At 43.4% G+C, this 22,902-nt stretch overlaps 2 protein-coding genes and 1 long non-coding RNA gene across 5 annotated transcripts; 2 read left to right on the plus strand and 1 right to left on the minus strand.

Moving 5' to 3' along the window:
• Positions 1-1,788: 1,788 nt before the first annotated feature.
• LOC139666295 (uncharacterized) lies at positions 1,789-2,958 on the minus strand. Its single transcript, XR_011696904.1, has 3 exons — positions 2,784-2,958; positions 2,178-2,265; positions 1,789-1,986 (listed from the first exon to the last, which is right to left on the minus strand). It is a non-coding gene; the product is annotated as an uncharacterized lncRNA (long non-coding RNA).
• A 3,378-nt stretch (positions 2,959-6,336) lies between these two features.
• On the plus strand, positions 6,337-11,603 carry LOC139666298 (E3 ubiquitin-protein ligase TRIM39-like). 2 transcript variants are annotated; one of them, XM_071545471.1, is made up of 2 exons: positions 6,337-6,664; positions 8,632-11,603. In XM_071545471.1, the coding sequence occupies exon 2, from the start codon at positions 8,906-8,908 to the stop codon at positions 10,274-10,276; it is 1,371 nt and encodes a 456-aa protein (XP_071401572.1). In that variant the 5' UTR covers positions 6,337-6,664; positions 8,632-8,905; the 3' UTR covers positions 10,277-11,603. The 2 variants fall into 2 exon arrangements, with proteins under 2 accessions (XP_071401572.1, XP_071401573.1); XM_071545472.1 differs by lacking the exon at positions 6,337-6,664 and having other exon boundaries at positions 8,643-8,797; positions 8,889-11,603.
• Positions 11,604-19,820: 8,217 nt separating this feature from the next.
• Positions 19,821-21,593, plus strand: LOC139666296 (E3 ubiquitin-protein ligase TRIM39-like). 2 transcript variants are annotated; one of them, XM_071545468.1, is made up of 2 exons: positions 19,821-20,301; positions 20,359-21,593. In XM_071545468.1, the coding sequence occupies exons 1-2, from the start codon at positions 20,112-20,114 to the stop codon at positions 21,519-21,521; spliced, it is 1,353 nt and encodes a 450-aa protein (XP_071401569.1). In that variant the 5' UTR covers positions 19,821-20,111; the 3' UTR covers positions 21,522-21,593. The 2 variants fall into 2 exon arrangements, with proteins under 2 accessions (XP_071401569.1, XP_071401570.1); XM_071545469.1 differs by having other exon boundaries at positions 19,821-20,268; positions 20,350-21,593.
• The last annotated feature ends 1,309 nt before the right edge of the window (positions 21,594-22,902 follow it).

Below are 22,902 nucleotides of genomic sequence, written 5' to 3' on the forward strand. Positions count from 1 at the left end.
TTTACTGAAAATCAACTGGATGAAACGACCAAGACTCACAGGACCAAACGACACGCTCTCAGTAGAAGTTTCATTTTCTAGCATGGCTATATAACGTCATTTGTTTGGTGGCTACTAGAATTATAATGCTGTTGTATTACGTGTTATGTGCTGTGCCCAGTGCGAAATCACAATGTATTTTTTTGTTCTTTTACAGTCAGTGTAGGTTGGTGGCATACCGGGTTGTGTTGGAGTGAGTCTTGAAAGGTGAAAGACTCGGCAAAGGCAACAGGAAAGTTTTGCCATCCTGTGTCATCGCAGCCATCCGTGACAAATACCCTTCTTCCACTGGACAGTACGTGGGATTCAAAAAGCCAGAGGAAGCTTTTGGACTTATTTAAATAAATTCTCATGGACTACGTATTTTGCTACATTGCACCATACGTTTTTATATTGTTATATAGTATTACGTCTGGGACTGGTTCAATACTAGTGAACTACATAGAACTGCCTCATTGTGACAAATGATAATGACAAGCATGGAAAGCTGCTGCATATGAATCACTTTATTTGAAAAAATATTGCAATAGAATAAAGAAAGACTTTGTAAAACGGAAAACATTTATACATGTATAATCACACTTTATATAGGCTACAAATGTAAATCAATATTTTGTTTGTAGCATTGTGTGGTTTGTGCAATAACAAGACTAGGTCAAAACCTAGTATATGGCTGTATGGGTGTGCCACGTGCCACGGCCGACCAATGGTGTAACTAACTCCGCTGTAGACTGTTAATATACAGAATAATAGTTCATACATCCATACTGATCTCCGTTCCAGCGCGTCCCGTCTCCTCTCCACCGCTGTCGTCTCCACCGCGCCCACGGCCCGCATGCAAGCCCCGGTCGCTCTGGTACTCATCGGTGCCGAAAACAGCATTCGCCGGACACCCGGTGACGTATCGGCGTCGGGACCCCCACCGAAATCTCGGCCGGATCACCGGGAACAAATCGGCGCCCAGCTATTGGCACCGGCCAGAACCGTGGCCCCGGGAAACTCCGGGAAGCGTCAGCAGCAAGTCCTCGGCGAGATGAAACCTCCATGCTAGTCTGTGTCTCTCTCTCCGGCGACAGAACAGAGGGGCTTCAGGTGGACTGAGCTCGCGCATATGCATAAAAATAAACGGCGATATGATATAATTGTATAGATTCTACTTTAGCTTCAGTTAGCTTCAGCTTACATGCATGATATTGGTCAGCCTGCTTACTGTGTGGGAGAAACGGGCTCCCGATCTCAGCAGAGAAACAAGATGGCGGAGAAAACTATGATGTGCCACGTGCCATGACCGACCAATGGTGTAACTTCATCACTCAGTCAGTCAGTCAGTCAGTCAGTGAGTGACAGACATTCGCATTTATAGGGCTGGCCCCGCTGTTGCGGTACAGCCAAAAACAAAAAAAAAGGATAAGCATTGGTCATAGACAAAACGGTAATGATACAATATGTACATATTATCGTGGCGCGGCTGTGGCTCAGGAGGTAGAGCGGGTCGTCCACTGATCAGAAGGTTGGTGGTTCGATCCCCGGCTCCTCCAGTTCACATGTCGAAGTGTCCTTGGGCAAGATTGACATGACTGAACCCCAAATTCCTCCCGATGGTTGTGCCAGTACCCTGCGTGGTAGCTTGCCACCATCGGTGTATGAATGGGTGAATGTAGGCATTGTAAAGCGCTTTGGATAAAAGCGCTATATAAATTCAGTCCAGTCCATCTATTATCGACCATTGATGTTTAATAATTAATTCCCAATTTTACGTCACTCAGAACAGAACATTTATATTCACATAATTATGAACCATAACTACTTTTATAAAGCATGCTAAACATTTTCATATCCTTCTGGACTGAGGTCATCATGCTGACATTTCTTCTGTTCTCCATCTTCCTCCCAGCAGTGCACACCACAAATGTGATGAAGTAGTGATTGCCACCTTTTTAGCAAATCCTGCGATACAAAAGACAGAATATTGGAAAATAAATTTCACACGCAAATAAAGTAATTGGGCAGTACTCTTTCTTACTATTTGAATTTGTTACAGCACTCATCTAAAATGTTTTCTCTTGCTAAGGACTCAAAATGGTAAGAATGTGCTGTTACTCATATCTGGGTTACGTCCACAAGTTGCACAAGCATACCACAAGTGGTTGCAGATGGATTTGATCCAGGGTTGGAGGTCTCGGTTGTCCTTTCGATTGGACACTGCCAGTAATTTCTTCATGAGCCCTGGCAACAAACAGCACAAAATCAATTACACTTTTTAGATGATTTGATCAATATGGCACTGCGGATGGCTACCATGGTGTCTTTACAAAGGAAGAGGCTTTCAGAGTAGGTAGGACGACATAAGGCAGTGCTCTGGAAAGCTGGAGAAGCAATTCTCAACAACTTCTCCATGAATGTCCTTACACTGGTAAGTGACATGATTAACTTCTACTGCTGTCTTTAAAGACAAAAGACCTTTGATCCAACACCAGCCTCCTATCACGGCCATTACAAGTCCTCCGTGCACAACAGCCTACCCCACCCCCACTATCCCTCCGCTCCCTCACACTGTAATGCACACAGCACCTGACCCAGACATCCCCCTCCCATCCCTCCCCACTTCCACGCCTCCTGTGTCCCTACTTGACAGACATGTAAATAGACTTTTTAAGAAAATGAAGACCTGTTAAGTGGCTGGCCCAGATTCTGTTCCACCCTCAACACTTCATGTGTTCATAATTTGTCTACCACTGACTTACCCTTGGCAACATGCCAGATGTCAAACTCATGATGGATGTCTGGGTAATCTTCCCACATGATCTTTCTAATAGATGGTGATCTGTCAGTAGTCACCACCTCCACCTCAACACCTTGATCCAGGAGATAATCCAGTCCTCTCTGAAATCCTACTGGCTCCATAGCAGCAGAGCTGGATGCCTCTGTCACCTATACCACAAAATATAATAAGTACACGTCCCATAAGTGACATCTTCAACGTGCAATGCATGTCACAGGCCGGTAGAAACTTTGTACACAAATTATGTTGCACACATTAAACATGCATGCCCAATAACAACTGTTCTCATGTTGTGATTAGATGATATATTGATCTACTGTTGCCTGCACTAACTCGAAGAGGATAATCTCATCGGTAAGCCCGGGCTGTAAAGAGTCATGGATCAAGTAATTATCAAACCAATATTATAGCAATTATCTCAATAACCTGCTACAATCTAGAGAGACTACACTGTAAACCAATAAATAAAGTATATTTACCTATCTGATCTCCCATCTCCAGACACATGCACTCCCTTCTTGAGCACATATTGCGTCTGCAGCAGCCGTTCCATGCTGGCCTTATGTTGCTCTTTATATGCTATGTCAATGACAGGGATTTTTTAGGCTCTTGGAGGTTGAGCAGGCCAGCCCAATCAGCAATGACTGTATATGTGGCGCCAGTGAACAGTGTAGATGCTGCCACAAGAAGAGTGTTTTCTGGCATCCCTCGAACATCAGGACAGGAACTCCACTGCCCACTATGTCCATTTGAGCATTCCCAGTTTAAGCAGATGAGGCTCCCAGCAGTGGTGACACTTGGTTCCAGTATTCCCCCTCCAAACTGATGGCAAGTCTTGAAAAGTTGCATCAACTTGGACTCATTGACCAACCATTTCCTTTCATTCCACGTCCCTAATTCTTCGTCTTCCTCTGTAGTTGGACTTGAAGTTGAAGTGGAGCCAGGAGGAACAAAACTTAAGTCTTTGGTGTCTGAAGGGACAGCAATTGAGGCCTTGCTGACGTCTTGCTCAAACCTGTGCTCCAAAGTTTCTTGTCCAGTCTGTGCTTGTACATCCTACATAGAACAAAATGACCATCAGACAGCTACTAGACATACTTTATATTTTGTTGCTTTTAATACGTACAAATTGATCTATTACAAAAGTGACACTCAAAAGCTATGACTCTTTAGACGTTCACCATCAAATGGGGTGATCAATGAATGACAATTTCCTCCTTTTGGTTCTGGACTTGTTAGCACCAGTTGTTGGGAGTCTTGCATGTGGCTGCTCAGGTTGACCAGTACAATGTCTGGATACCTTTTGCTTCACTGGTTGAATGTGGCACACCAGCAAAAAAAAGCCTCGGCCTCACCAAGGGTCTCTGCTGCCATAGCCTGGTCTGCTGAATGGGGGTCTTCAGCAGGATGGGGTGAAGGATTACTCAGAGTGTCCTGGAAACAGGCATTGTGATATGAGGTTAGTTTGATATAATCACACATGTTATCATAATTTTCTAAGAGCAAATCAATGTAAATGTGTGATTCTGACATAACTTTACCCTGGGTAGTTAGAACAAAGTGCAGACCCTGTCTGGTAATGTATTTTTAGCTGAATTAAACAGTGTTTTAATTCTCTTTCCCTATCAAATGTATTTGTGATTATTACAGAGCGCTCGTCCCGCTGGAGTACTGTTACCAAGCAAAACACCTCTAAAGTTCTTCTGCAAGCTACCACAGCCTCTGTCAATAGTAGAACTCGTTAGACGTTGACCGTGGCCCATCGCCGCATATTCCTCTCTCTGCCTCATCTCCTCTCTTATGCCACTGAGATTGTTCTGTCGCCCATAACTCTGTCTGATCACTAATTTTGTGCTTCAACATAAATACAGGTGTAGTCACTGATGTATATTTCTGTTTCTGTTGTCAGACGACTGCTCAAGTAACTGTGATCAAGGGTCACAAAATGCTAACTGGGTAAGTCCCCAGCAACTTCGGTTGTTTAGGACTTTCCATCTGCATGGGGGTGAGTAGATAATGACTGAACTTTAATTTTTGGGTGAACTATTCCTTTAATGAAAGAGGTCAGAGGAGAATGTACAGACTGGTTCAAGCTAACAGAAAGGCCACAAATGCTCCAATAACAGTCTTTACAACAGTAGAGTGCAGAAGGTCATCTGAACACACAAGTTGTGGCCCTTATGATAAACGGGCTACAGCAACAGATGACCAGTCGCTACTACACAGGTGTACCTAATAAAGTGGCTGGTGTAAGTCAGAAATATGAGATTTATTATGAGATAGTATCTCATAATTATGACTTAGCATCTCATAATTATGACTTAGCATCTCATAATTATGTCTTAGCATATCGTAATTATGAGATACTAACTCATACTATTAAAAAAATCTCACTTGATGATGAAAAAAAAAAATGCGCCAGATTCTTTTTTAACAGGTGGGGGAAACGGGTAGTTATACTGAGGCCAACAACAAAATAAACCAAAAAACTGCCGAGAATATCAACAGAAGAACATCCAATAAGTTAGGGGTTTACACAGTGGAGTGTTGGTTGCACTACGATGGGTGGGATAAACTAGACTAGATAAGGTGTTGATATGCTCAGATTCATCCTCAGCCCTAGCAACTTTAAGGTCTTTCCATTCAAACAGCCGTCAAGATGTGCTATATGAAGTCCTTCAGTCAGTCACAAGAATAACAAATCAGGGAGGTCAGGTAAAATTTCTGTGGGTTCCAGCGCATGTAGGGGTGAGGGGGAATGAGAGGGTGGATGAGTTGGCTAAGAGGGCTTTAAAGAAAGGAAATATAGAAATGCAAATTAGTATCAGTAAAGCAGAGGTTAAATGTGTAATCTGGGAAAAAATCAACCAAATGTGGCAAGAAAGGTGGGACAGAGAGGGGAAAGGGAGGGTTGAGAGAGAGGAAATTGTGATGACAAGATTAAGGTTGGGGCACTGTGCACTAAATAAAACAGTGAAAATGGTAGGGAAACACCAGACAGGACTGTGTGAGGAGTGTCAGGAGGAGGAGGAGTCAGTGGAGCATGTAGTTCTGAGGTGTAGGGACAGGGACACAGAGAGAGATGATGAGGAATAATCTGAGGGAATTAGGGGTGCAGGAATTCACATTAAAAAGATTATTGAGCATGGGTGAGAGAGCACAGATCAGGGTACTGTTAGCTTTCTTAAGGGATACAAGGGTTTTTGATAGGATATGATGGATAAGCAGGGATAGGATGCTAGGGTGGTTGTCGTGGATAGGGATTGTATAGTAGGACTAGGCTGAAAAGCATGGAGGATAAAATGTAGGGCGTGTGTGTGTTTGTGTGTTTTGAAGGGATTTAGATTCTAAATCTATTGTCCACACTTCGGAGCAGAAGGTGGCGGTAATGCACCAATAAGCTGGATGCCAACCGCCGTAAAACTAGAAGAAGAATAAGAAGCGTGAATAACCGGAAGGCTTTTATTGTGAAGGAGCTGCAGGCACGGAAGTGTTGTGTTAGCCACCCAAGGCCGAGGAGTCGATGCTCGATAAAAGTTCATCTCAATCTAAATCTGAGCATTTTCGCCGCTTTTTTTTGGCAGATCGGTTTGTAACATTGCAGCGGAGGGAGGGATTTCATTACAGCTCCGACAAAGAACGGCGAAGAGGAGAAAACAGCGAGGCTTCCGTCTGTTAGATGAATACTGTACTGAGATCAGTCATGTAGGAACGACAGCGACCCTGAAGTTGAGGTTTTCCCCACAGAGTCGACGCCTTGCCCGGCCGTGCCAGGAGAAATCACCGACACAGCGGGTTTCCCCGAAGCGTGGAAGGCACCGATGCATCGGCTTTTCTTAAAAGGTAACAGCGGTGTAGTTTTAGTTTGTTATTATCTCCATTAATACCCGATAAAGTCTAAAGCCAGCGATGTGTGCTACAGTACTGTCTGTTCTACAGCAGGTCTGAAATCACAGGCTCCCATTGTTTTCATTTTTTAAAGAGTTTATTTTATTTTTCGATATTAACACGGACTCGCATTGCTTTCAACAATGCACTGCTGCATTGACGAACATAATATATCATTTAACATTACTTTATAAAGCCACAACATCGCAGTTGTATCAAAAGTGATTCCACTCTGATGACGGGGCTCACGTCCTCTCCGCGTCCGTGTGCGCGCGCGCTCACGTGAAGTGGTCGCCATGTTGGATGGCTTCCAATCCGGTGTCCTACCGTATTTGGGGACCCATCAGATTCTGTGACCTGCAGTGTTGGTTAGGTTTAGGCATGAGGAGTGAGATGGTTGGGGTTAGGGTAAGAATATCAGGGCAGGTCACAGAATCTGATGGGTCACCAAATTCGGTGCAACACCGGTTACCGGGGATGTGGACTATACCCTATGTAAGCCCCGCCCCTCGATTCCATTTTGTAGTCATGGCCTTCTGAGCAACACTGAGCTCCATGGTGCCATTTTCTCCGACAAACTCTGATTTTCAGATTGCGAAAAAAAAGTTAGTGGTAAACTACTGCATTTAAGACATTTCAAATTAATATCAATTGTGGAACGTCTATTGACCTTATTCACATGGCGGCCATTTTTAACACTTGGGGTGGGAAACTGTAACCAGAAGATAAGTAGCATTACGTAAACACATAAGCGAGGACAAAATACAGATAAACTTGTATATAAAACAATAAACCGTTGCCAGATACCAGGTACCAGATTAGCTAGCAATCTTGAGAACAACAACCACAACAAGTTTTAGAATTTAGCAGGGTTAGCTAGTTTACTAGCTAGTTAGAAAGCTACTCTGGAAGCTAGCATGGACCAAATATATTATAACGTAAACATATCCCTGTGCATTCTTGAGCTCCGTTCATTTCAATTATGTTTTCAGTGGAGAATCTGATCTATCTTAGTGCAGACCAGTAGGACAGAGCTGGGCTGGACTTGCTCTTCCAGGTAGGTAGTTTCCCACCCCGAGTATTCAAAATGGCTGCCCCGAATAGCAGGTCAATTGCACCAGGTCAATTGCACTTAACTGAATAAAGGAAGTTTCAGATGGAACTGGTTTTGCAATGTTTTATAAGTCCATTGTGCACCACAAGATCTATTTAAATGCTCCATGTAGCCTAAATACAATGTTCTCACCCGCATTCAAAAGCGCATAGCTTTCATCAAACAGTTTTGTCTTGCTACGACATCCTGCCAGTCGTGGCTCCGTTGGGTTCTACAAGAAAAAAAGGGGGGAACTCGCCCATCCCCCATCACAGGAAGTGGCATTTGAAGGGACAGTCGGCTGGCTGAGCGAGGCGTCCATTGGTAGCCATGGTGATGGCTGCTTCCCGCTTCCGGTCGTTTCTTCTACTAGCTTGCAGTGTGTTGTGGTGTGGAGGGCATCCCACGGCTACAGTTAATTTATAGCCTGTGTTAACAAAGGTCCACACCGCCGTCTAGCATCTCAGTGATCTACGAGCAGAATCACCAACGCAGAACTATAAACGCTAGCGCCCCAACACAGCAGCGGCGGCACTTGATTTTAAAATCAAGGAAAATGCAAGCTCATGCTGTCATGGAGTTGCTTTAAACAAGATGGCTGAAAGAAAATGTTGTGACAGTTGTCAGTTTCGCTTTCTTGTATTAAACATGTACAATTATGGGAAAATTAGAAGGGGAGAAAAATCATAATGTACATCAATTACATGTGTGAAGGCATTAGTGTACACAAGTGTGCAAGTGTGTGTGTGTGTTTTTAAAGGACAGCATCATGTTGGCATGAAACTCACCCCTGGTCTGACAAAGCTCCACCCCTTTTCTGATTCAACAGAGAATCCAGAAAACAGAGGCTGTCATTCTTCCACTTCTCCCTGAGAAGAGACACACACCGAGAGACAGACGTTTCACCTCTAGACCAAACCCACGACGAGGACAGCTACAGGCGGGAACACTGGAATACTGCCAGTCCAACCTGCTGCTGACTCCTCACACTGAACGTGAGCGTTAGAAGAATCAGGACTCAAAGTGAAAGCAACTTTCACTGAGAGGGGACTGACTGTTTGAGCTGTTTCCTCGGTCTGTTTTTAGCTTCACTCAGAGAGAAAATGGCTTCCACATCAGAGGAGAATCTCTCCTGCCCTGTTTGCCATGACGTTTTTAAAGATCCTGTCGTCCTGTCGTGTAGCCACAGCTTCTGTAAAGCCTGTCTGCAGGAATGGTGGAGGAGGAAACGAGTGCGTCAGTGTCCAGTTTGTAAGGCTACATCTTCACAGAGTAAACCACCTTGTAACTTGGTGTTGAAGAACCTGTGTGAGGCTTTCTTACTGGAGAGAGATCAGAGAGCTTCAGCAGAGTCTGAGATTCTCTGCAGTCTGCACTCTGAGAAACTCAAGCTCTTCTGTCTGGACCATCAGCAGCCAGTGTGTGTTGTCTGTCTGCATTCAGAAACACACACAGACCACAAATTCAGACCCATCGATGAAGCTGCACTGGATCATAAGAAAAGACTCCAGAAATCACTGAAGCCCTTACAGGAGAAACTGAAGCTGTTTATTGAAGTTAAAGGAAACTGTGATAAAACAGCAGAACACATTAAGGTCCAGGCCCGACACACAGAGAGGCAGATTAAGGAGGATTTTAAGAAGCTTCAAGAGTTTCTACAAGAGGAAGAGGAGGCCAGGATCGCTGCACTGAGGAAGGAAGAGCAGCAGAAGAGTCAGATGATGAAGAAGAAGATTGAGGGTCTGAGGAGAGAGATAGCAGCTCTTTCAGACACAGTCAGAGCCATAGAGAAGGAGCTGAGAGCTGAAGACGTCTCGTTCCTGCAGAACTACAAGGCTACAGTGAAAAGAGTCCAGCGCCCCCTGCTGGAGGATCCAGAGCTGGTCTCAGGAGCTCTGATAGACGAGGCCAAACACCTGGGCAACCTGAGCTTCACAGTCTGGGACAAGATGAAGGAGATGGTCTCCTACACTCCTGTGATTCTGGACCCAAACACCGCCAATCAAAAACTCTTCCTCTCTGAAGATATGACCAGTGTGAGACATGGAGCGAGACAGCAGCTTCCTAAAAACCCAGAGAGGTTTGACTACTACAGCTCTGTCCTGGGCTCTGAGGGCTTTAACTCAGGGACTCGCAGCTGGGATGTTGAGGTTAGAGAAAATACAGCCTGGAGTCTGGGTGTGTTAGAAGATTCTGTCCAGAGGCATGAAGACATATGGTTTGGATTATGGGTAATAAGATTCTATAATGGTGAATACATAGCATACTCTCCATCAGATCCAGCCGCTATTCTCCCAGTGAGGAAGAAGCTCCAGAGGATCAGACTGCGTCTGGACTGGACCAGAGGAAAGCTGTCATTCTCTGATCCTGATACTAACACAGAGATACACACCTTCACACACACTTTCATTGATAAGCTGCTTCCATACATTGACACTTGGGATGAACTCCCTCTGAAGATATTACCAGTGTAGGCCTCTGTCACAATGGAACAGCACAGTTAGAGTTGATGATAACTTACTTATTGTATTGCATAATATATCATGTATCAGATAAATATCAGGCTTATTACTGCACTGTCACACCACCTTGTAAAATATATTAAGAATTACCACTTCATATGGATCTCAACATTTTCACCAAACCATGTCATTTTGGGACAGATTTTAAAATCCTATAAAAACTACCTGCAATTAAAGTCGATGTATTAACCAATCAGAAGTCAGTTATTCACACACTCATGTCTTCAGGGGTTCAGTTTCTCAAAATCAATTTGATAGGAAATGGTGTCCTATTGCAAACCAAAGCTGATCGTTATGTGGAGATGTTTTCCTGTGGAACAAATATGTGGAATCAGCAGTAAATCATAGAGAAGTGTGCTTGTGACCTGGATGTTTAAATCCTGGTTTGAATCCTCGTCAGTGGCGTGTCCAGGCCGTTTTGACTGGGGTGGCCGAGGTGGGGCACAGACTCAAGCAACGGTGGCACTGAGTGTGGCATTTAGGAAGGATGTAGGCAGGTCCCAGGTCAGAATTCTGACTTTATTCGCAGAAATCTGAGATTATCTGTACATTTTTCACATGTGGCCCTAATCCTCTTCCATACAAGGCCCAGGTTGAAAACAACCAGAAATTTCAGGCATCACTGTCAACTGTATGCATGTAAAAAAAAATGTATGCTACTAACATTACTTCTTGGTCGTTATCTTCAGGTGCGTGGTGCATTCCGTTTTGTTCATCCAGTGTTTTTTTCACATTGATCCCTAATTTGGTCTTGTCTTTGCTCCCCTTGGCATGTTTCTTGGAACTCAAGGAGCGTAGTTTTGGAAAAAGAAATTAACTGGCTTGATGGTCCCGCCTCTAACATGGCCATCAGCCAGTCATAACTCAGGATTTTGGGGTGGAACCTGGGGTGGCCAATTAGATTTCAGACACGCCCCTGATCCTCGTACCATCTGGGGAAATCTGGGTGGGGAAATTGAATGAGAAAGTGTCCATGAGCAAGGTATTTAATTCCTAATTCATCCAGTGGAGTTGGTCAGTGGCCTCTAGTAGAAGACTGTGGTTGACTCCCAGTTAGGAATGTGTGTAAATAGTCTGTAATGTGTGAAACAGCAAAATTATTCTAATCTCCAAATGTTTTACCTTAGAATCAAGTTTGTGTAGTCTTTGACGTTTGGAATATTTTCTTCTGCTACAAAATAATTTGAAATTGCATTTATTTGGGGTTTTGTATCCAAGATAAGACTTTTACACTGTAAAAAAAAATTCTGTAAACGTGAAAGATTCAAATAAAACAAAAACATGGTATACAGAAGTACAAACACCTCTTGTTTAATTTGAGATAAATTAGATATCTGGCATGTATTTGTTCAAGTTTTCCTATCATATGTAACTCAAAATTTCATATTTAGCATCACTGTGGAAACCTGGGGCAGCCAACATAACATATAGGAGGCCAAGATGTTTTTATTTAGAAATAATACTCAACAGGGAATTATATTTTACAGTGGTTATGGGTGCGACAGTGATAGGTAAAAGGTACAGCTCAGTACTATCAGAAGGACTGCAGTTCCTATAATCCCAGTAAATAGTCTCCAAACAAATATGAGATTTAAGAACCAGAGGAAAAATATCTGGTCACTATAAACATATTCATGTCACTTCGGAGTATGGATTTATATTGTGGGAGGGTCAGAATTATTTATGCCTTTTACAGTATTAAGAGTTAATTGTGCTTTGTTGCATTTACACCCAATACTGTTGATCTGGAAGAAACTCCAACAGAGTTGATAAATTGATTTCTAACCAATACTGTTGTTGAGAGGATTCAACACTGGCTAATGTTGAGTAGCGTTTAAACTATGTAGAGGGTCAACAGCAACACTTTACATTTTGGGAAATGTTACTATCTGTAGCATGGACTAAGAAAGTGACATTTCACTTCATTAACATGGCAGTTATATTTAGGGTGGGAAACCTAAACTGTAAGACAACGAAGCAGATGGAAACAGACAAATTCAATCGGTCTTTGAAGTCAGCTATTTCATATTTAATTTTATATTTATCTTCAAGCCAACTAGGCCTAATTCTTATTGATTGTCAACATAAACAGTCTTTATCATCTCAGTAATGTGCTAATGGTACGCTTCATGTGCTTAGTGTGTTCCTTTGACAATCAAATTGTTTTTGGTAACAGTTTATGCTAGCTAACACTAGAATTAGTTGTCTTTAACTAGTTACTGTAGTCTTATGGCTGTTTTATAGTACTGTGTCGAAGTGTCGTTGCTACACCGTAGAGGTTTACGGCAGTGTGGTATGTACACCCTCATGCCAGTTGAAACACAGGTGAAGTTTGCTAGTCCACATAACACACAGGGAGGTTGCCAGCACAAATCTGTAGCAGCCTTCTCCAAAACAACTGAAGTCAGTGGGGACCAGTTCTTCAGAGTTCCAAAAAGGGCAAAAAATGACTATGAAATTACTCCATACAGCTCGTGCAGCAGAATCCAAGTCTTCCGAAGCCAAACAATCCTACAGAGTGGAAAAGCAAATCAGATTTGCGCACACCCAGAACTCGTGTGTTCACGCTCTGATTGACAAAAAGTGTGATCTTCTGCACTTCTGTGCTTCCTTTGAGGCCACCAAGAGAACAGGCTCAGACCACAAGTCATTGTAAGAGCATATGCATTAAGGAATTTATTTTAGGAACTGCAGCAAAAATCATCTGGACAGAAAGAACAATAAACCAGACTCAACAAAGAAACTAGAAATAACTTGCGGTTGTATGCTTCCGCCAATAAACTTTGTTTTATCATTGCAAGGACAGTCTTTATTTATTTATGACAGTGCAGGATGACGCATGCGTTTGTTTCTGTTTGTCCGCCAGGAAGCTCTGTCACAAATTGACATTTTATTAAGTTTTAAGCCATAATCTTATGATACACTTTTTAGATCCTTGTTGTTTTTACCCATATGTTTTAACCGGGTAAAAGAGTTTAGCCATCGGACGCTTGGATTTGGAGTAAATCGAGTGATTGAAAGACATCTATGCCCGCCTGATACAATCGCTAAACTTGTTCTCATCCATCTCAACGGGCCCAGTATTTGGGCCTGTACCGGTAAGTTTCACTCCTTGGAGGACCTAAACCTGCTCTTATCTCTGTCCAAGCCAAGATAACGCTGTGGAGTCCTCGTGTGTAAGTTTTAACCTTGTGTCTCTGTAATCAGTTGCTAAACCTATAGTAGCTGGACTTCAACACACACTACACCGTTGCTGCCGTAGTCGTTTTCTCTGTTTCCCCAGCTATCGTCTGACTCCAGCATGCCACCACTCACCTCTCCATCCGGGTGTGACCGCTGCCTTCATCTGACCCAAACCATCGCCGAGCTGGAAGGACGTATCTCCAATCTCTACCGGCTCAGGGATGAAGAACTGTTCCTTGATTCCGTGGTTGCAGTGGGCGCCGCTCCTACCGCCTCGGCTGAAGCTGAGCTGGACTCCACTATCCCGGCTGCCCAATCCCTCGATGAAGACCTTTGGCTACAGCGGGGAGCTAAACCAAAGAAACTGGCTAAGGCTGCATTCACACCAAATCCGAAAATCCACAACTCCACTCTCGACCAGGGGCCTTGGTCTATAGTTCGTAGGAATAGCAGGGGAAAGAAGTCACCCCCGTGCCTTTCTCCTCCCTGTGAACTTCAGCTCACTAACCGGTACAACATCCTGGATAAGCAGGACTTCCTCCCGCTGACAGGAAACTTCCATCCCACCTCCTCGCAGCCACTGCCTCGACGTGCACCGGTGCCCCCTGCTCCGGCGGCACTGTCCGGCTGCTCGGCCAATCCCTCCGGCCACCGATCGAAGCTGGCTGTCACTCTTTCAGAACCAGCTGGCGGAGACGTCGCTCCCAGGGCTGTGACCATGCCTCTTCCCCACCGCACGCTCCTACATCTCTGATTATCAGGGATTCTGATAAAAAACTGCAGTGACCCATTGCGTACCTGGTGCTAAAATTGTTGACGTGATGCAGCAGATCCCATCTCTGCTCAGCACACACCCATACGTCCATAATGTTATTGTTCATATTGGTACGAACGACACCACCAAGCAGCGGTCTGAAGTTTTAAAACAGGATTTTAACCGTCTTTTTAACGAACTTAAAAACTGTGGAAAGTCCGTCTTCATCTCAGGTCCTCTCCCCTCGCTGGGCCGAGGTATCGGACGTTTTAGTCGGCTGCTCTCTCTGCACACATGGCTGCAGTCAGTCTGTCCATCACACAATTTGTCTTTTATCGACAATTTTAATCTTTTTTTTAATCCTTTTTTAGCAGAGATGGTATCCCCCCCAGCTTCCATGGTACTCGTGCACTGTCTGCAAACATTTTTCATGCAGTTACTACAGCCACACGCCACTGACTGACTGCCATCCACTCCACAACAGCTCTGGACTACACACCGGTCACTGATTGCTCTTCTTCGTTCCCAGTGACCTCTTCACCTCCTGTTTGTACCACCAGCTCCCCCTACAGCCCAAATAATTCCTATGACAATTCAGAGAGCCTCTCTATCATCCCAGTTATAATCAATAATAGACCACACAAATGCTATAATGCAGTATGCAAAACCTATTTTAACCTGGTTAGGCCCACTTTTATAACTCCGCTCCCGAATATTCCTGGCGTTAAAGTCCCCTCTATCAAATTTGGTCTGTTAAATGTTAGGTCTCTCTCTAATAAGACCTTTGTCTTAAACGACTTTGTTTTGTCCCAGAAATTAGACTTTTTCTTAACTGAAACCTGGCTGAAGGAAGGAGAATGTAGTCAACTTTTGGAGCTATTCCCCCCAAATTTTAGCTATTTTAACTCCCCTAGGCTAAGTGGCCGTGGTGGCGGCCTTGCTGTGGTTTTTAAAAATGTTTTTAAATGCTCTGTTCTTACTGTTAAATTTTTTTCCAGCTTTGGAGGCTCTCATGTTTCTTATCAGCTGCACCAATGCTGCTGTTGCATTGTCATTTACCGTCAACCAAAACCGAAAAGTAATTTTCTATCTGAATTCTCTGATTTTATTGCTGATGTGGTTGTCAAGTATGATAAAGTGATTATGGTTGGTGATTTTAATTTCCATGTAGATGACGCAACAAATGCCCCGGCAAGTGATTTTATTAATGTAACTGAGTCTTTTTAACCGTGGCCATACCCTTGACCTAGTTTTCACATTGGGTATGACACTTAGTTCTCTACAATTGGATGATTATATCTCTGACCATACATTTATTTTATTTTATACTTTTTTACATTGAACCATTTTAACCCAGAAGCGCACTGTAAAATGTCGCCTCATAAACAGTCAGTCTATAGCCACTTTTTCTTCTACTTTTCCTGTGCTGAATCAAGGTGGGCCATCATCCTCGCATATTGATGACATAGTTAACCATTTTAATGTTATATGTGCGTCTGCTCTAGAAGCCGCTGCCCCTCTTAAGACCAAATCTGCTTCTAAAACCAGTCTATCTCCCTGAATAAACGATGACATCCGCTCTGCGAAAAGAGAATGTAGACAAGCAGAGCGTAGGTGGAAAACCACACGACTGCTTGTCCACTATAGTCGAATGAAAGACATGATGGTCTTGCTAAATCAAAAAATTAAGAATGCACAAAATGCCTATTTCAATAATCTCATCACCACAAACAAACATAATCCTAGGTTTCTTTTTAAATCTATTGACTGCCTCTTAAATAACTCAGCCTCCAGCATGTCTTCACCTTTGGTGGAGGATTGTGAAAAATTTGTATCCTTTTTTGTTGATAAAATCAACAGAATAAGAGCATCTATCATGCCCCCCAGCTCCCCCAGCTCCCCCAGCTCCCATACTGAGCCATCTCACACCTGTCCCATCTTACTAGACCAATTTTCTCCCATCTCCCTCAGTGATTTGATTGATACTGTTCCCACACTCGTTCTTCCATGTGTCCCCTTGACATTGTACCTCCAGGATTATTTAAAGAAGCCATTAGCATTATTGGACCATCTCTGCTCGCTATTATGAACCAATCCCTCTTGTCAGGCATTGTTCCTAAATCCTTTAAAGTGGCCTCAGTTCATCCTCTTCTAAAGAAACCGCACCTAGATCCTAGCATACCAACAAACTACAGACTGATCTCTAAGGTACCTTTTGCTTCTAAGATTTTAGAAAAATTGGTCTGGAAGCAACTTCTGGAACTGGTTGAAGGAAATTACATATTTGATAAATACCAATCAGGCTTTCACCAGAAACACAGCACTGAGACAGCTCTCCTCAGGGTCACAAATGATATTCTCATGCAGTTAGACCACAGTGAAATTGCCATTCTAGTTCTGTTGGATTTGCCTGCGGCCTGTGATACTATTGATCACGCTATCCTAATTGATCGGCTTGAAAAATGGGTTGGGATATTTGGTGTAGTACTGAACTGGTTTTCCTCTTATTTATCCAACCAGAAGTTTTTTGTATCAGCTGATGACAAGGCATCCACCTGTGCTCCTCTCACTTGTGGGGTGCCTCAGGGGTCAATTCTTGGACCCATTTTATTTTCATTGTATATGCTCCCCTTAGGGCACCTGATCCGTCAATTTGGCTGTGTGTTTTATCATTGCTACGCGAATGATACACAACTCTACATATCCGTTAAGCCCGGTGACCTCTCAAACTTAACTACTCTGCACAAGTGTCTGGCCGAGATTGGTAACTGGATGTCTCAAAATTTTCCTCAATTAAATCACAGTAAAACTGAAGTTCTGGTTTTCACCCCAGATCAGGTCTCCACTAATATCCTCCAACAACTCGGTCCATTGGCTACTAATAGGAAATCTTTTTCCAAAAACCTAGGCGTCATTTTTGACCACCAGCTGAAATTCGATAAACACGTTTAGTCAGTTATTCAGTCCTGCTACTTCCACCTGAGGAATATTGCAAAAATACGCCCACTGTTATCCTTCCAACAGTTGGAAATGGTTATCCATGCTTTTGTGTCCTCCTGCTTAGATTACTGTAATGCTCTTTATTCCTGCCTAAGCCAAGATGCTGTTACCCAGTTACAGATAGTCCAAAACTCTGCAGCAAGATTACTCACTAAGACCTCATATCGCTCTCACATCACCCCGGTTCTTATGTCACTACACTGGCTTCTGTTTAAATTTAGGATTCAATTCAAGATCCTCCTCCTCACCTACAGTATAAGGCTTTGAATGGTCTTGCTCCAGAGTATATTGGTGAACTACTATTGCCTTATACCCCTGCTAGGCCCCTCAGGTCTTCTGAGCAAGGCCTGCTAGTTGAACCTCGTTCCAGACTGAAAACACGAGGGGACGGTGCGTTCGCTGTCCTGGGTCCCAGGCTGTGGAATAGTGTCCCCCTGGGAGTCAGGTCAGCTAACTCTTGGGTGTTTTAAGTCACAGTTGAAGACCTATCTTTTTGTGTTTTTATGATTGAGTGATCATGTACACGATTTTGATTTGTGATGCCTTTAACTTGTTGCTTTGTTGCTGTAATCTTGTTAAATCCCATCGTTTGTTCTTTTAACTTTTTATTCTTTTGTAAAGCACCTATGTTTTGAAAGGTGCTATATAAATAAAATTTGACTTACTTACTTATTGAACATATATAATTAATGTGATTATTAGGTCAACTTAAAGGATTTTGGTGTCTGCAAAAGTAAGTGACAGCACTTCCACCGTTTTTGTAGAATGACCCAAGATGGTTTTCTCAGCTACAGTGGTAAGCAAAACATTATGATGTCACAGTGAAGTTGACCTTTGAAATTTTGGATATAAAATGTCATCACTTCATCATTTTATCCTATTAGACATTAGTGTGAAATTTTGTCATAATTAGCGTATGAATTCTTGAGTTATGGCCAAAAACGTCCTTTGTGAGGTCACAGTGACCTTGACCTTTGACCACCAAAATCTAATCAGTTCATGCTTGAGTCCAAGTGGATGTTCCTGAGATATCGCGTTCATGAGAATGGGACGGACGGACGGACGGACGACCTGAAAACATAACGCCTCCGGCCACGGCTGACGGGACGACACCGGTCTGACAGATGGCACAGAGACTGAACACCATTTGACTCCAAAAAGGGAGCCTCTCTGTAGAATGAATGGTAGAGCAGGTTTAAATAGACTATACCCCCGTATAGCCACTCCCACAGACTCAACCATCATCATTTCAGTAATCATTTAAGGAATACATACACATAACCAAGTTACAGCAGCCAAATAACGTTAACAAATAACATTCTTTAACATTCTTTAACATTCTTTAACATTAACATTATCTAATTAATATTCACACAAAATATAAATTACTCCCATTCAGCCACTACATGGCATTTAAATATGAATATACACCATAACAGCCTTAAAACATCGCTGCAATAAATGGACGTGCTCCAAAACGCCCACGATGACGTCACATAAATATGACGGAAATGTTTGTTTCTACAAAGAACTACAAAGAAGACCGGTACAACACTTATTGAATTCTTTAGATTTAGCTTCTTAATACTACAGATGTTGAAATTTAGACAGTTGTAACAGATACGTGAGATCACACATGGGAATTTAAAATAAAGTGAGCGCCTTCCAGTCAATGCGGACTTCCTGCCCTGACTGAGGAATCTTTTCTGCAAACGGTAAGTTATCTTGACTACCTAGGGTGTCAGACTAACACCTGTTGTTCGGTGTACACACCCTTAAAATACATGAATGGTTCCAAACTCTATTGCACAGTCCTGATATGCTGCTCCATGGTGTTCATGCCACACAGGAGACAAATCTACGTGCCGACAAGTAGCGAAGCTCAACACTTTGTCACAGTATGACTTTGTAAGTCACCATTTGAAAGTGGAATGATAACATTAGTAAAATGTAAATGGATACGATGTGTGTTTACATCATGCAAGTATTACATTGACTACCTCAAAACACTACTAATTAGCATGCCCTGTACTGGGCTAAAAGGTGTATAGTCCATAATACCACTTAATGCATAGGGTACAGAGGGCATTTCCCACAAGTTATGAAGCTAGAAAAAATTAAGGTAGTGGTTTGAAATCAACGAATCATTAAAAAAACTCAAACTGCCCAGAACTAATGTAATGTAAAACAGTAATGGGAAAAGTGAAAATAGATATTCCTGAAAGACTATGTTGTGACAGTTATCAGTTTCACTTTCTCATATTAAACACACAATTATGGAAAATTAAATGGATAAAGAACTGTAAATACAAACGGTTTTTTAACCATCTCACATAATGTACATCAATTGCATTTGTGAAGGAATTAGTGTATGTTGTGTGTGTGCAGATTTATGCATCTGTGTGTGTGTGTGTGTCTGTCTGTGTAAAGGACAGAGCATAATTTTGGAATGAAACTCACCCCTGGCCTGACAAAGCTCCGCCCCTTACTTGACTCAGCTCAGACAAACCAGGAAACAGAGGTTGTTATTCTTCCACTCCTCACTGAGAAGAGACACACGCTGAGAGACAGACGATAAGATTCACCTTCAGACCAAACCCATGACTTCCACTGAAGGAGGACAGCTACAGGAGGGAATACTGGGAATACTGGAATACTGGAATACTGCCACTTCAACCTGCTGCTGACTCCACACACTGAATGTGAGTTTTAGAAGAACCACGACTCAAAGTGAAAGCAACTTTCAGGGAATTTTCTAGAGGAGGGAGTGATACCACGACTGACTGGTGACTGGCTGACTTTCTGTTTGAGCTGTCTGCCCGGTGTGTTTTTGCTTCAGTCAGAGATAAAATGGCTTCCCGATTGTCTCTCCCAGAGGAGGATCTCTCCTGTCCTGTCTGCCACGACATCTTTAAAGATCCTGTCATCCTGTCATGTAGCCACAGCTTCTGTAAAGCCTGTCTGCAGAAGTGGTGGAGAAGAAAACAAATACACGAGTGTCCAGTCTGTAAGAGAACATCTTCAAAGAGAAAACCACCTTGTAACTTGGTGTTAAAGAACCTGTGTGAGGCTTTCTTACTGGAGAGAGATCAGAGAGCTTCAGTAGAGTCTGAGCTTCTCTGCAGTCTGCACTCTGAGAAACTCAAACTCTTCTGTCTGGACCATCAGCAGCCAGTGTGTGTTGTCTGTCGAGATTCAGAAAAACACACCAACCACAGATTCAGACCCATCGATGAAGCTGCACGGGATCACAAGGAGGAACTCCAGAAATCACTGAAGCCCTTACAGGAGAAACTGAAGCTCTTTAATCAAGTCAAAGGAAACTGTGATCAAACAGCAGAACACATTAAGGTCCAGGCCCGACACACAGAGAGGCAGATTAAGGAGGAGTTTAAGAAAATTCACCAGTTTCTAAAAAAGGAAGAGAAGGCCAGGATCGCTGCACTGAGGGAGGAAGAGGAGCAGAGGAGTCGGATGATGAAGAAGAAGATTGAGGGTCTGAGCAGAGAGATAGCAGCTCTTTCAGACACAGTCAGAGCCATAGAGAAGGAGCTGAGAGCTGAAGACGTCTCGTTCCTGCAGAACTACAAGGCTACAGTGGAAAGAGTCCAGCGCCCCCTGCTGGAGGATCCACAGCTGGTCTCAGGAGCTCTGATAGACGAGGCCAAACACCTGGGCAACCTGAGCTTCACAGTCTGGGACAAGATGAAGGAGATGGTCTCCTACACTCCTGTGATTCTGGACCCAAACACTGCCAGTCCAGAACTCATCCTGTCTGAAGATCTGACCAGTATGAGATATGGAGAGAGACAGAAGCTTCCTGACAATCCAGAGAGGTTTGACTACTACAGCTGGATCCTGGGATCTGAGGGCTTTAACTCAGGAACTCACAGCTGGGATGTTGAGGTTGGAGACAACACAGACTGGAGACTGGGTGTGTTAGCAGATTCTGTCCAGAGGAAGAAAGACATACAGTCTGGATTATGGAGAATAGGGTTCTATAAGGGTAAATACACAGCACGCTCTTCACCAGATCGACCCACTGTTGTCCCAGTGAAGAAGAAGCTCCAGAGGATCAGACTGCATCTGGACTGGACCAGAGGAAAGCTGTCATTCTCTGATCCTGACACTAACACACACATACACACCTTCACACACACTTTCACTGACAGGCTGTTTCCATTCACTGACACTTGGGATGAACTCCCTCTGAAGATATTACCAGTGAAGGTCTCTGTAACAATGGAACAGCACAGTTAGAGATGATGATAACTTACTCATTGTATTGCATAATATGTCATGTATCAGATAAATATCAGGCTTATTACTGCACTACCAACCCACCTCGTAAAATATAGTAACAATTACCACTTCACATGGATCTCAACATTTTCATTTCAGCCAAAGCTGATCGTTCTGTGGAGATGTTTTATTGTGGAACAAATATGTGGAGTCAGCAGCCTAAATCATAGAGAAGTGTGCTTGTGACCTGGATGTTTAAATCCTGGTTTGAATCCTCACATCCGCTGGGAAAGTCTGGGTGGGGAAAGTGAATGAGAAACACTCTCCCCTCCCTCATCAACTACCATGAAAGTGCCCATGAGCAAGGCATTTCATTCTAACTGATCCAGTGAAGCTGCTCAGTATACAATCTCTGAACCCATCGTCTATCGGTCTGATGACGATTAGACTCTGGGGGCGACGGACAATATTTCGGGGTTTCCGGTGTAGCCAGCGGACATCCGGGCCAAGACTTCCTCTTCTGTGCGCCGGTCATTGTTTACAGTCCGATTAGCAACTTGAGACGTGAGAGTCGAACGTTTCTCCACACAACACACAAACATCGATACTTTTTGTAGGTGTTTTAGGTCCGGACGACATTTCGGCTAATCTCTATAAACGTTGTCTCTCAACTCCGACTCCATTCTCGTGTCTCAAGTTGCTAATCGGATTCTAAACAATGACCGGTGTACGGAAGAGGAAGTCTTGGCCCGGATGTCCGCTGGCTACACCGGAAATCCCGAAATATTGGCCGTCGTCCCCAGAGTCTAATCGTCGTCAGACCGATAGACGATGGGTTCAGAGATTGCTCAGTATAAGACCAGTAGAAGACTGTGGTTGTCCTGGGAAACTTCAAAGTGTGAATGTATGGAACTGTATGAATGAAGGCTGTATGAATCTGAAGCAGAGTGGAGCTGAAGAAGGGCGTCGTCCTGCTTCACACCAAGCGAACCCTCCCCTGATAAAATGGAAATGAAAAAATCTCCCCAACAGATGAGTGAAAACAGACAAGTGAAGCCGATGAAACTGAAGCTGTCTGTTTAATGACAAAAAATACTTGGCTGAAGCAACGTCAACTGTTACTGTCCATTCAGCAAATCTAGGGCCTGGGAAGTTTTTGAAGAACGAGGAGAGGACAGTGACGTCACCAGAGCCTGAAGTGAAGTGAGGAAAATCCATAGAGATATCCCCCTGAAGCAGGACTTCATGGCATCACTGTCCTCTCCGCAGCTCAGAAACTTCATGCCTGTCATCAGCACCTCTGTCCTTGAGGGCATCAGAGTGGTTTAACTTAGTGGTTATGGCTTCAGTACAAACCCAACAGCAGTAACCGTTGTCAGTGGAAACATATGTAGGTCCT

The sequence above is a fragment of the Centroberyx affinis genome, unplaced genomic scaffold, assembly GCF_046629955.1.
Source record: "Centroberyx affinis isolate AG114_WGS23_722 - 3 ecotype Tasmania unplaced genomic scaffold, CSIRO-AGI_Caff_v1 ptg004929l_1, whole genome shotgun sequence".
NCBI lineage: Eukaryota > Metazoa > Chordata > Actinopteri > Beryciformes > Berycidae > Centroberyx > Centroberyx affinis.